Source organism: Tiliqua scincoides, chromosome 10 (genome assembly GCF_035046505.1).
Source record: "Tiliqua scincoides isolate rTilSci1 chromosome 10, rTilSci1.hap2, whole genome shotgun sequence".
Classification (NCBI taxonomy): domain Eukaryota; kingdom Metazoa; phylum Chordata; class Lepidosauria; order Squamata; family Scincidae; genus Tiliqua; species Tiliqua scincoides.
The window spans coordinates 16,223,045-16,236,225 of NC_089830.1; the positions used below are offsets into that span (position 1 = coordinate 16,223,045).

Sequence of the window (13,181 nt, forward strand, 5' to 3'; positions counted from 1 at the left end):
AAGGTACTTGTAAGGGGCGTGGGGGGGTGGGCACAATTTCTATAGTGTTCCCCCCATATCCACAGTTTCTTGTATCTGCGGAGGCCCAGGAACACATCCCCCACAGCTACCAGGGTCTGTCTGTATCAACTTAAGGTGAATTCAGGATATATCCAAGTCCTGAACCTGAGCTATTGCACTTGAGGTTCATGCAACTGAATGTACGTTCACATTGGAAAAAACACAATAACGTTGCACATAGAAAAATAGCATGTGAGGGATAATGGTTCCAACAGTGCAATCTTATGTGTTTACTCAGGAGTAAATCTCAATGTGATCAATGCAGCTTACTCTCAAGACAGTGCGTACAGGACTGCAGCTTAAGTGCCTGTACATAGAAAAAATGCATTTTGGGAGAAGGCAAGGCTAAGAACCCTTACCTTGCAGGTATGCAGCCTGAAAGTAAGTGAGAACTAGGTGCAAGTCCCACCAGGTTCTTAGTCCGACCATGGTTAAGTCGGCATGGGCATAGCCAAATGAGCATCAGGTTCCAATGAGAATCCATTGACTCAAAGGACACCAACATTGTTTGCCCAATAGAAAGCTTATTGTCAGGGACAACTGTGTGCAGTCAAACTGCCAGTACCCACAACTGAGTTGTTGTCACAAGCCCCCACCTCACACATCTGAAGCTGAAAGGCCCGGCGCTCTTTTTGTAGGTCCTCAGCCATTTCCGTTGCCATCGGTTCAGCCTGGATGACTCCAGATAACTTGGTCCGCTCCTTCTCCTTCTCCAACTTTGTGCTGAGGACAGAAGGGGAACCAAAGACAGGGTGACCACAAAACAGACCTTGAGATCAAAGTGTTCCATTTTTATTTTTGATAGTGTTGAGCCCTAGTAGTTTGCCGTTCTTTTTGTCAGAGGTTTGTAATCCTACCTTTCCACTGGCATGCTCAAGATGGCCAACAATTACCATTGCAACAAGGCAGTCACAAAAACCGCAGTACAAGATCAGCCAGGGCTGGCCCATTCATGAAGCCTACTGAGGTGGTTGCCTTAGGCCAGGGGTGCTCACACTTTTTTGGCTCGAGAGCTACTTTGAAAACCAGCAAGGCCCGGAGATCTACCAGAGTTTTTTTACAATGTTCGCGCCATCATAACATATAACATTTATGTGTACAATGTATGTTGGTGTACATTCATACATTGAATGAGCCCTTGAGCCCCACTGAGTATAACAGGACTTACTCCTGAGTAGACATGCCTAGGATTCGGCTGTGAGGCTGCAATCCTAGCCACACTTACCTGGGAGTAAGCCCCATTGAGTACAATGGGCCTTACTCCCGGCGTTTCCTCCCAGAGGCACCTGAAGGGGGGGGGTCGGCACTCCGCGATCTACTCATTTTGCCTCGCGATCTACCGGTAGATCGCGATCCACCTATTGAGCACCCCTGCCTTAGGCAGTACATCTCTTAAAGTCACCCACCTCTATCTGCCCATTCACGTCCACTGTTCCCCCTCCTCCCACTCCCTAGTTTGAAAAAGGAAGCGGAAAACAGAAAAGAAAGAGGAAGTGTGGAAGAGATGAAACCACCACTCTCTTCTCCTCCACACTGCTCTGTCCCTTTTCCAATCCAGGGAGTGCGACGAAGAGAGGATGGTGGATCACTGAGGAAGGGGGGGGCAGCATTTGGCCCTCTGCCTCAGGCACCAGGAAGTCTTGGGCCTGCCTGCCTTGAGATAGGAGTTCTCCTATGAAAAGTGATTTTTGCTGGAAACTTGGAGAGTTGAATTTGGTTTCTTTGCTAATGTCAGTTTTAAAGAGTCTCTCTCGAACGCAAAACTTCAGAAACATGCAAGGGCGAGTCTTCCAAAAGTTCTGGAGCTTTTGTGCATTTTTGCATGACTTCAGATCCCTCCATGGGGGCCTTTAGCCAACTTCTTCCCTTCCCATCCATTTGCCCCTATTGCCTGTCCAATGCCACTCCTACCACCACCCTGCTCTAGGCAATGAGAAATTTTCAGTCTAGAACTTCCACCTCAATAGACATTGACTAAATAAAAGCACTGTCACTGTCCGGGACCAAGTCTTGTTTCCTGGGATCAATGCAGCAATAATCAAAATCTTCCTTGCATTCTTCTGTTTAAAGCACAGCCACAAATGGCGATTGTGGTCCCTGGATGGCAGAGTGGCACATTTCAAAAGGCCAGTCCCATTGGCTGACCTGGGCTCCGCCACCTCCTGCGCACAACAGGAGGCCCACAACAAGACACTTTTGTTTGGAGAAGAGGGGAAAGAATTAGTCTTATTCCTGCCAGAGGCAGCAGGGGTTACTTACACTTTGGTCTCATAATCCTTCCAGGCCTTTTCAATCTGCTTCTTGGAGTCCTGCCAAGTGAAAGGGGAAAAGAGAAAGAGGATAGTTAGCAGCGGGGTCACTGAAGGAAAAACAAGAAGCCTGTACTGGTGGGCAGGGAATGCCCTACCAAGCCACCAGAACCCTACCTCTTGCCAACACCAGACACATACACAGAGTGTATCAGTTGCATCAAGGAGGAGAAGTCACAACTGTTAAAACAGCCTCTGCCGGAGCATTCCCTGTCCTGGGATGCAGGGCCTAGGAGAGGGGGGTAAAGGGGGTAATTTGTACCCGGGCCCAGGGTCAGAAAGGAAGCCCAGGAGTCACAGGAGGGGGGCCAGAAAGTTCCTGGGATGTGACATTTTCCACTTGGCCAACAGTCTGAGGCTAAGAGGCAAAGAAGGAAGGCCCACAGCCAGGGAGACAGACCAGGGACAGACTGCACTTGCTCCCGGTGTGGAAGGGATTGTCACTCCCGAATTGGCCTTTTCAGCCACACTAGACGCTGTTCCAGAACCACCTTTCAGAGCGCGATACCAGAGTCTTTGGAGACTGAAGGTTGCCTACTGCTACCCAAGCTCACTGCCTATGCACGATGCTGGGAGCACAACCAGGGGCATACAGTGGCAACTGCTGCTGCAAGCCATACACACTGGGCCCAGAAATGCGTCCACGACCCTCCTGAACACAGTGTCAAATCAGGGAGTACGCTGGCCTGCTACAGTAGCTCTTTGGCTTGTGAATCCGATCACCGTGAAGGAGTGTACAGGGGCACAGCTGCAAGGCTACAGAGTGAGCCCAAATACATTGATGCTAATTTTCAGCAATGATTTTCTAAATTTCAAAGATTTTAAAGAGACTTAGGAGTGTGTTTGGTTTTACATATTACTTTATCCAGCTGCCAATGCTGCATAGTTGGGAAGACCCGGGTTCCACATCCAGAAGCCTGGTAGACCTGGGCTTTGAAGACTATTCTGGCTGTCAGCACCCTCCCCCTGCCCTATTTTGCTCCCCATCCTGCCTTCCCCCATTGGCTCCTCCCCCTTTGGGAAGGGGCCCAAAAGAAGCTTTTTCACCCCCCTGATAAATTGCTCTCAGTGGCCCTGCTGGGATGCCAGGAGGTCAGAAATTTGGATCAGGTTTTCTGGATGGTTGGCAACCTTCAGTCTCGAAAGACTATGGTACAAGCCTACAGCACCCGGTATTCCCAAGCGGTTTCCCATCCAAGTACTAACCAGGCCTGACTCTGCTTAGCTTCACAAACCTTAACCGTTTCCAGACCGTAAGACCATGTGACAGACAAGGACATCTGTTTGGCTGGCCAACTGCCAGATGTGGCATGTCATGGGCAGCGTTGGAGGGGCAGCCACAAACAGAACCATAAAATAAAATTTCAATTTTCGTCAGTGCCAAATGTCTCGAGTATTTATCCATCTGGGTCTGACAGCCTTTCCATTGGCCTGCCAGACCCAAATGCCATCTAAGCCCCTCACTCTCTTGGGCGCCATCAGTAGCCAGCCTCTTTGCATGGGGCAGAGAGCAAAAGACCCTTCCCATTGTCCTGATGTGACAGCAATTTGTCCTGTCTTTCCTTGACTGATTCTCCTTTCCTTTACTGCTCTTCCCTTCCTCCCTAGTGTGCCAGATCTTTAGATGGTAAGTCCCAGGGTAGGCCACGTGTGTGTGTTCTGTGTGTAGCACCTAGCAATTTCAGGCACTTTACAAAGCCATCACCACCTCAGTCCCAACACCCACACTTTCGTGTCCATCTGTCACACAAAAGATCAATATGGTTACCCCTCTGGGTTTTGCAGAGGGATCCCAGAATGCCCAATAGCCCAAATTCTGCATTTGCACAAACATGCTGGAGGGTCATCCTCCCGGGTACCAAAGCAGAACACACAGAATGGGGTTTGTCAAGCACTGCAGACCATCACTGAGAGGCAGTTGCCACAGATAGGGGATGACCCCCACCCAAAAAGGGAAAACGCAAGGGAGCGTGGGAGAAGACCAGTGTCCAGGAAATGGTACCATTTCTAAAGTCTCTGTGTTTGTATTTGGTTCAAACAGACTTGCGGGCACCTCTCCCTCAGGACTGCCTGGGAGGAGCAGTGATGTCACTGGGCCCAAGTGTCTCAAGTAAAAGCCGTTCAACTGGATCCCAGGGCGAGGCACGAAGAGGAGAGAGAGTGTCGCCAACACAATCCAGACAGGTTTCAGACAGAAGTCTGCAAGGAGGGACACTCCTACAGTGCGAGGATTTCCTAAGATCCCGTCATTCAGCTTTCCTACGACTGGTTTAGATGCCTTCTTATTCCTCCTCAGAGAGCTCTTCAAGTGGCATGCAGGACAGAGGGCAGATGGGGCTTATTTTCCATCTACAGTGGAAAACTGTACAGACTAAATGCTGCATGTTTCACCTTGCAAAAAATGAAGAAGACTCTCTGTATCAAGAAGTCATCAATGTAGGCACTAGTCCATTCTCCATTTAAGCAACAACAGGATTTGTTCCACTAGTACGGTACAGAATTAGCAGCATAGCCACCAACCATTTCAGCCCCACCTTAATCCAAACCTATTGTCCCAATCCCAATTGTTTTTTAAAACATTTGTCTCTCTTCCCCAGAGTATATCCATGTGGCAGACATACTGACTTAACCGTCATTTCTCCTTCTTAGGTAACCCTGGGAATCTCAGTCCTGTAGTGGGAAGATTTCTAAACAGGGTTGGTTCCTTCCATGGGGCCAACGGAGATAGTTGCCTCAGGTGAAGGGATTGGTGGGGGGTGGCCACCACCTGTTTTAAGTCCACCTGCCCCTTCTTGAAGTTGAGGGGAACAAAGCAAAAAGAGGAAGAATGGGGGGAGCAGAGAGGCGGGCTGGCCAGAGTAGGGGTCTCCAAACATTTCAGCAGGAAGGCCACATCATAAACCTGACAAGGTGTTGACGGCCAGAAAAAATACATTTATATTTAAAATTTAAATAAATAATAAATATCTTAGAGAGGGAAAGAGGGGGAGGAAAAGATCTCCAGTTCAACCAGTTCAAAGCACACTGAAAGCAACAAAAGGAAGAGGGGGGAGGAAAGATCTCCTCGCAAACCAGTCCTAAACACTTTCAGAGCAAAGGAGGGGGAATTTCCTTACAAAGCAGTCCAAAAACCCATTCCTGCAGCCTCTCCAAGTGGAACCCACACGTTGCGTTTAAATTCTTGTGGTCGCGTGAGAACGCTGAAGAGCCCCACAGGTTGTGTAACCACTCTGAAGCTCCTGCAAGAGCTCTGCAAGGTTGGACTTTGCGGGCTGGAGGATCCCCTCAAGCTGATGAGTCTCTGTGGGCCTGCTGGACGGTCTTCACAGGCCAGATGTAGCCCGCAGACCATACTTTGGAGACTCATGGGCTAGAGCAGCGATTTTCAATCTTTTTCATCTCACGGCACACTGACAAAGTACTAACATTGCCAAGGCACACCATCAGTTTTTTGGCCATTAACAAGGCGCACCATGCTGTTGGTAGGGGGCTCAAATTCCCCAATTGCCCTACTAATAAATGACCCCTCTGAACTCCCATGGCACACCTGCGCACCATCTGCGACACACCAGTGTGCCGTGGCATAGTGGTTGAAAATTGTTGGGCTAGAGCAGGGGTGCCCAAACCCCGGCCCTGGGGCCACTTGCGGCCCTTGAGGCCTCTCAATGCGGCCCTCAGGGAGCCCCCAGTCTCCAACGAGCCTCTGGCCCTCCGCAGATTTGTTGGAGCCCACACTGGCCGGACGCAACTGCTCTCAGCGTGAGAGCAACTGTTTGACGTCTTGCATTAGCTGTAGGATGAGGGCTCCCTCCACTGCTTGCTGTTTCACATCTGTGATGCAGCAGTGGCAGAGAAGGAAAGGCCAGCTTTGCTTTCTACAAGGCCTTTTATGGGCCTTGATCTATTGCAAGACCTTCATTCATTCATATAAGTTCATCTTTAATATATTCATTTATGTAAATTTATTCAAATTTTAAATGTAAATTAATTCTTTTTTTTCCCTGGCCCCCAACACAGTGTCAGAGAGATGATGTGGCCCTCCTGCCAAAAACTTTGGACACCCCTGGGCTAGAGCATCAGAGATGGAATTGGAGAATGAAATGGAAGAAAAAAAAGACAAGGCTTCTTCTATCCTATTCCCCAATTCCTCACTGCATCTAGGAAATGAAGCGTGGAGGGACAAAAGTTGCTACTGACAGGTAAGCAGAGGGTTATTCCAAGTCTGGCACCAGGATGTCCTGTACGTGTGTCCAATAGAGGGTGGTCAAATTATACATTACCAAGATTTCTTTTTATGGTTGAAGAGAGGAAAAGAAGCCATTCTGGTTCAATTCAAACAGCACTAGTAGAAAATATGAAGCACACAGATGCGCCCTTCACTCTCTCTTCTTCCTCTCTCTTTTGAATTGTATTTTTTTAAAAATGTTTTAAGCAAATGATGTGGCACCTCTGGTGCGAGCCAACTTTAACCAGGCTGCCACCCATTTGCAGGTTCCACCCCCTCACTGAGCTTTAGAACAAAGTAAAGTAATTAGCAAGGCAGGGAGAAAGAAGAAAGTAGGGGTGGGTATTTTGCAATGCCTCTTCTGCAAGGAATTTGGCATTAGGTACAGCATTCAGCAACCTGAGGATTATCACTTTTTTGGGTGTTTAAAACATAAGAACATAAGAACAGCCCCACTGGATCAGGCCATAGGCCCATCTAGTCCAGCTTCCTGTATCTCACAGCGGCCCACCAAATGCCCCAGGGAGCGCACCAGATAACAAGAGACCTGCAAGGCTTCCTGGGAATTGTAGTTAAGAACATAAGAACAGCCCCACTGGATCAGGCCATAGGCCCATCTAGCCCAGCTTCCTGTATCTCACAGCGGCCCACCAAATGCCCCAGGGAGCACTCCAGATAACAAGAGACCTCATCCTGGTGCCCTCCCTTGCATCTGGCATTCTGACATAGCCCATTTCTAAAATCAGGAGGTTGCGCATACACATCATGGCTTGTACCCCGTAATGGATTTTTCCTCCAGAAACTTGTCCAATCCCTTTTTAAAGGTGTCCAGGCCAGATGCCGTCACCACATCCTGTGGCAAGGAGTTCCATGGACCAACCACATGCTGTGTAAAGAAATATTTTCTCTTGTCTGTTCTAACTCTCCCAACACTCAATTTTAGTGGGTGTCCCCTGGTTCAACATCCGGGAGGCATGAAACTTTGCAGAGCGATGACTGGCAAAAGTCACAGACACCTGACTGTCGGTGGGACAACAGGGCATCAAGGATGAGTTCCATTACTTCCCATACTCCCTTGAATCCATAAGCTGCTCTTTTTCCCCACATTATTCCCCCCCCCCCTTGTGGAATGAAGACCTTGGAACCCTGAACTGCATCATCAACACCAGGGATCAGAGAAGTCCCTGCAGAATGATGGAGCGGCTGCTTTTGTAGGCTCTGGGTTAGCATTTTGGCAATCAACCAGCCCCCTACTCCACCCCATGAATCCACCAGTAGCCAGGCTCCTGTAAATGCTTCCACCCAATACAGCGCCCCTTTTAATTACTATTTTAAAATTGCGACAACACAATCCTAGGCATGTCTAAGCAGAAGGAAATGCCATGGTTCATGGAACAAGCCTGTGGAGCAATCCAGTGAGGCTTGCTCCCAGGTAAGTCTGCATAAGATTCCAGACTAAGGCGCAAATCCTAACTAACTTTCCAGCACTGGCATAGCGGTTCCAATGGGACGTGCGCTGCATCCTCTTTTCATCTCACGGAGGCCTCTTCAAGGTAAAGGAATTGTTTGTTCCCATACCTCGAAGCTGCATTGCCCTTACCTTGGTGCAGGAAAGTTAGTTAGCATCGCTCCCTAACTTGCTTTTGAAGCCTGGCCAGGTTAAAAAGCAGGATCAAAATATACTGTAATAAAATATAATGACTCTCACTCTTTCCATTAGAAGCAGAAGGAGTTATGCAAAACAAAAGCAAAATTTACATATAATCCCATCTCTTGACTTCAAGGGGGTTTTCCAGAATCTCAAACTTCATATATAGTTCTAAGAGTTTGCATCTTATCCTGATTTTTACCTTTTGCAAGGCACAGTTGCCAATGTTCAACATACTGAGAAAATGCTTAGACAGTACAAAATCATGCTGGCGTGCTCTGCAGTGAGGAGATAAACATGCAATCTTTCTGTCTGAACAGCTTTCCAACCTCGTCACGCGCAGAGAGCGCAACACCTCCAGGGCACATGTGGGGATTGAAAAGGGAAGCCTCTTCTTCCTGATCTATGCCAAAGTCATGCTGCTGTATGCTGCTGATGTGACAAGAACAAACAGACTTGCCTTGAAAGTCTCCCTTATGGGGGCTAATTCCTCACAGATCTATGCTGTAGCATGGAGTCCAGGGGCTCAAGCAGATTAGGTAAGGTTTCCAGTTCAACCAAGAACAAGCAGGTACAGAGTTAAGAAAGTAAAAAGGAGGTTTATTTAAAATGGGTGGATGGATAATGCAACAAGAATATAAGAGACTTGGAAAATAACTAGGCGTTGGCAGCGCACACATGTGGAGCAGAAATATAAGCAGGCAGTTAAAGGCAAACTTAAAAGCAAAATAAGGCTCAATCCTAAAGTGCCCTTGGGCTGACGCAAGTCCCTTGCGCTGGCCCAGGAGGGTCACAAACATGCCATAAAGCATGTTTGTGGCTCCTCAGGAGCAAGCCATGACAGCGCATGGAGATGCGCTGGAGCACGGAGACTGCATCCAGCCTCCATGGCAGCTTGCCCCAGGTAGGTTGCATTTGTCCAGCTCAATTGATGCAGGGGTCTGGGGGGGGGGGGATGGAGGAAGCTGGACAGAGGTGTTCCAAGGGGGGGGAGAGCTGGGGGAGGGCAGTCCTGGGGGATGACAGGCAGGGATGGGACCCAGCAGATGTGCCAGATCCTAGCCCCTGTTCCTGAGCAGCGCAGAGCGGCCGCAAGCCACTCCACTCTCCTTGGACTTATGTCACCACCGGAGGTGGTGCAAGTCTGAGAAGACCCATTGGGGCTGTAGTGGCTTACCTGGGGTAAGGGGAAGAGTTTCCCCTTACCTCCAGCTAAGCCACTTTGAGCCCCTATCTTGCGCTGGATACAGCGCAGGCCTCCTGGCCTGCCTGTTCCAACACACGATAAGATTTTGCTGATAGTCTCCTAACCTTACATTTCACTGCTTCACTACATTGTACTTACTCCAAGTTCAGCCTGAAAAGTCCATTACATGCTTCTGATCCCCAGGAGGGGAAAGCTTGTCTACACACAGATGTGATCTTTGTGGGAGCCAAGCTGGAACACACAAGAGCATCCTCGGGCTTCACCTTAAGTAACCTAAGAAGTGATGTCACTCCTCCATCTGATTGGATAGTTTATGATCACCTGAATATCCAAGCTCAACAGATAAGACTAGACTAGCTCAGCTGGTGCATGCCACTCCAGGCAGGCAGGTTAGCTATTGTTCCATTGCACCCAGAAGAAAATGGCAAATCTACAAAACGACCCATCCGTCTGACCATGCAGCCTTTCTGCAAAGCACTGGCGGTCCTGGGGGGGGTAAACAGGGCAAATGCCCCGAGCGCCGACCCTCCAGGGGCACCTCTCGGACCCCCACCCCTGCCCCCGAGAAGCACCCAGGAGCACTGCGGAGAGGCAGCTTGCTGCCTCTCCGTCAGCACCTCGGTGTCGACTGAGCTGCCCCCCTCCCCTCCTCCTTTATAGGAGGATAGGAGACAGGTGCCCTAGAGAGGCACTGACGCTCTAGGGCACCCATCTCGTTACCTCCTATAAAGGAGGGGGGCGGCCCAGTCGGTGCTAAGACGCTGCCTGAGAGGCAGCTTCCCGCTGCCTGCCGGGAGCGCTCCTGGGCACTCCTGCTCCGCCTCTGAGGGCATCCCTCAGAGGCAGAGGGGAAGCTGCAAGCGCCTCCTCCATTCGGAGGAGACGTGTGCCGCTTCCCAGGTGCCCACAGAGCCTTCCACACTGCTTGCAAGTGGCGTGGAAGGCTCCGTGGGGGCCTCGGCTGCCTCCTCTGTTCCCCCTTGTTTTCAAAGGGGGAGCTGCGCGGAAGTAATTGCGGTGACAATGACATCACCGCAATTACTTCTGGGTCAGGTGTGGGGGGGCAGAGAAGGGGGGGCGAAACGGGGTGGGGGGCAGAAAACTGGGGGTTGCCCCGGGCGCAGGGACCCCCAGGAATGCCACTGCTGCAAAGTTACCAATTTCTAGAAGGGGAGGGACACAGAAGAAAGAGCACAATCACCACATATTTGTCAACAATGTATAGCGTAAACACAAACAGTGATTGATTAAACGGCATTGATGGTAGTGGGAAAACTTTTTCCTGTCCAAAAGTGGATGCTGTCCAAGTCCCCCAAGAGAAGAGGAAACTGACCGATCCTGTTAAACAGTATAAAGCAGACTTCCCAGTTCAGTCAGTTGCCTCTGAGGCAGGCCTAGGAGAAGAAAAACCACAGGGAAACAGGAGGAGATGGGAGTGCAACAATTCTCCATTTCCTATAGTTTGTGCATTCCAAGCTCAACAGAACCCTCAGTTCAGTGGATTTGGCAACTGGGTCTATACTGGCCACCTGTAAGGCTATAAATAAGCATTGGGTACAATATGCAGTTTACTGGGAAGTGGGATTTAAAAAAATGTTTACATTTCCAATCCCTACAGCAGGTGAAATCTCAGAAGCAAGGAGGAGACAGGCAGAGCCAAGAATGATTTGCCAGCAGGCACAGAATTTTATGCAAGAAACTCATACCCTGTCTTTGCCCTTTCTGTCAAGGACAGAACATCCATTTTGCATGCAGGAAGTTCCCAGATTCAATTTCTGATCTCCAAAGCAGGATCCCATCCAAAATCCCAGAGAGCCATTCTACCTCTTCTCCAAAGAGCCTCACCCCAAGCTCAGAAACACGTGTGGCTGAAGACCAAACAGCATCCAAGTGGCACATTAAGCCATCTAAGCTGGTTTCTTCTCTCCCTGCAACTTAAAGAAGGACACCCAAGTGTTTGGAGGACACTCACCAGCCGGCTGTCTTTAAGCTGCCCTTTCAGCAGACTGTCCAGAGGAAAGGAGACAATATTGTTCAGATTCTGCACCTGGAAGAAGCCAGTTGAACAGAGTTGTTTTTATTTTCCATCTTTATTCATGAATCGAAAAACAGAACCAAACCAAAGACAAAACAAAAGGAGAATTATACGTATGTAATATGCATGATTACAAAAACTAAGCACACATTAATCAACAATGTACCAAAAAATACTGATAAACAGGCAACTACCAAACTTTTTTCCATCCCCTGCTGGATGTTAACTATGTAAAACCTTTAACGACGTAAAAGGGTTTAGCTCATCTGATCTGAATGAAGAAAGTACCAAGTTCAAACCCTGGTAGTGCCAGGTAGTGCTGAGAAAAATTTACCATATATACTTGTGCAAGTCAAAAAATATGCCTTGAAATTGACCCCGAAAACCTGGGTCAGCTTATACATGGGTCAATGCAGTACACCCTCCTCGGCTCCTAAGAACAGCTGCTTGTGAGCTGGGGAGGAGGGGGGAGACCAGGCTGAGAAGTCGGATGTGCAAGGGGGAAAGGAAAAAAAAAAAGAGCTATTTTACCTTGTTCTGAAGCAGCTCAGAAGTGGAGCTATTCTCTAAACAATAAGGAAGGTGAAGGTGTTCATGGAACTTGTAGTTTTTGTGAGGGCTGCTGCTAAGGAAGTATAGGTATATAGCAGCAGTTTTCAAACTCTCAGGGAGAGCTTGAGCTGCTCCAAGTTCTTGCGGGGGCAGGGGGAAGGCAGCGGCGCAATCCCCAGGATCGTGCCGCTCAGAGGGGCTGCAGGAGCTTGAGTCCACTTACCTGAGCCTCCTGCAGCCTCCCGGGGGTGCGGGGAGCCCTGCGCAACCTTCTGCAGGGCTCCCCGCAGCTTCAGAAGTGAAAAGTGGAGTGATCGCACTCTACTTTTGCTTTAGCGGAGGCGGGGCGTGATCGCTCCGCTTTCGCTTTCAAAGCTGCGGGGAGCCCTGCAGAAGGTCGCGCAGGGCTCCCCGCATCCCCGGGAGGCTGCAGGAGGCTTGGGTAAGTGGACCCAAACCCCTGCAGCCCCCCTGAGCGGCGCGATCCTGGGGATAGCATTGCTGCCTCCTCCCTGCCTCCAGGCTGCCCCTGCCCCTTAAGGGGAAACAGGCTGGGGTGTCGCAATGCCCCAGTTTGAAAAGCCCTGGTATACAGTACAGAAACCACGGATATGGGGGGAACCCTGTATACAATATTCCGTGCCCCCCAGTGGCCCCCATACCCATTACCTTCATTTTTCTTTATTAGCAAAGGAAGCACACATTTTCTTGCTTAATAGAGGAACAGTTTCTCACTTAACCGAGGCAGCCTGCATGCTAAAGGAACACAGCCAGAGTGTTAACAGGAAGCAGGAAGCTTCCTGGTTAGTTTGGTTAATTTCCTTCTTCCAGCATGCAGGCTGCCGGCATGTATGTTGCGTTCCTAAGTTAAGCGAGAAATTCTCCTTGTGTTAAGAAAATGTGTTTTTCCACTGCTAATTAAAAAAACAACTAAAGTTAAGGGTATGGTAGGACAGACAAGAGAACCATAGATAAGTGAATCCAGGGATTCTGGATCCAAGGATATGAGGGTAGGCCTGCACTCCTCACAAACCCTACAAGTCCTTAAGCTTTCTTCCTGTTTGTCCCAACTACAAATGCTTTATTTCAACTACAAATAAGACTCTTCAATCATTCTCCAACCAATTTCAGAGAGATTTCAGAGC

General features: G+C 49.2%; 1 protein-coding gene across 1 annotated transcript in view; it reads right to left on the reverse strand.

The window, feature by feature from the left end:
- Nucleotides 1–13,181, reverse strand: part of ASAP3 (ArfGAP with SH3 domain, ankyrin repeat and PH domain 3) — an 85,912-nt gene that overhangs the window by 46,167 nt on the left and 26,564 nt on the right. The window contains exons 4-6 of the mRNA XM_066638582.1: nt 11,422–11,496; nt 2,320–2,369; nt 657–783 (exon numbers count right to left, since the gene is read on the reverse strand). Of these exons, the coding sequence (XP_066494679.1) occupies nt 657–783; nt 2,320–2,369; nt 11,422–11,496 (252 nt within the window). The remainder of the gene's footprint in view (nt 1–656; nt 784–2,319; nt 2,370–11,421; nt 11,497–13,181) is intronic.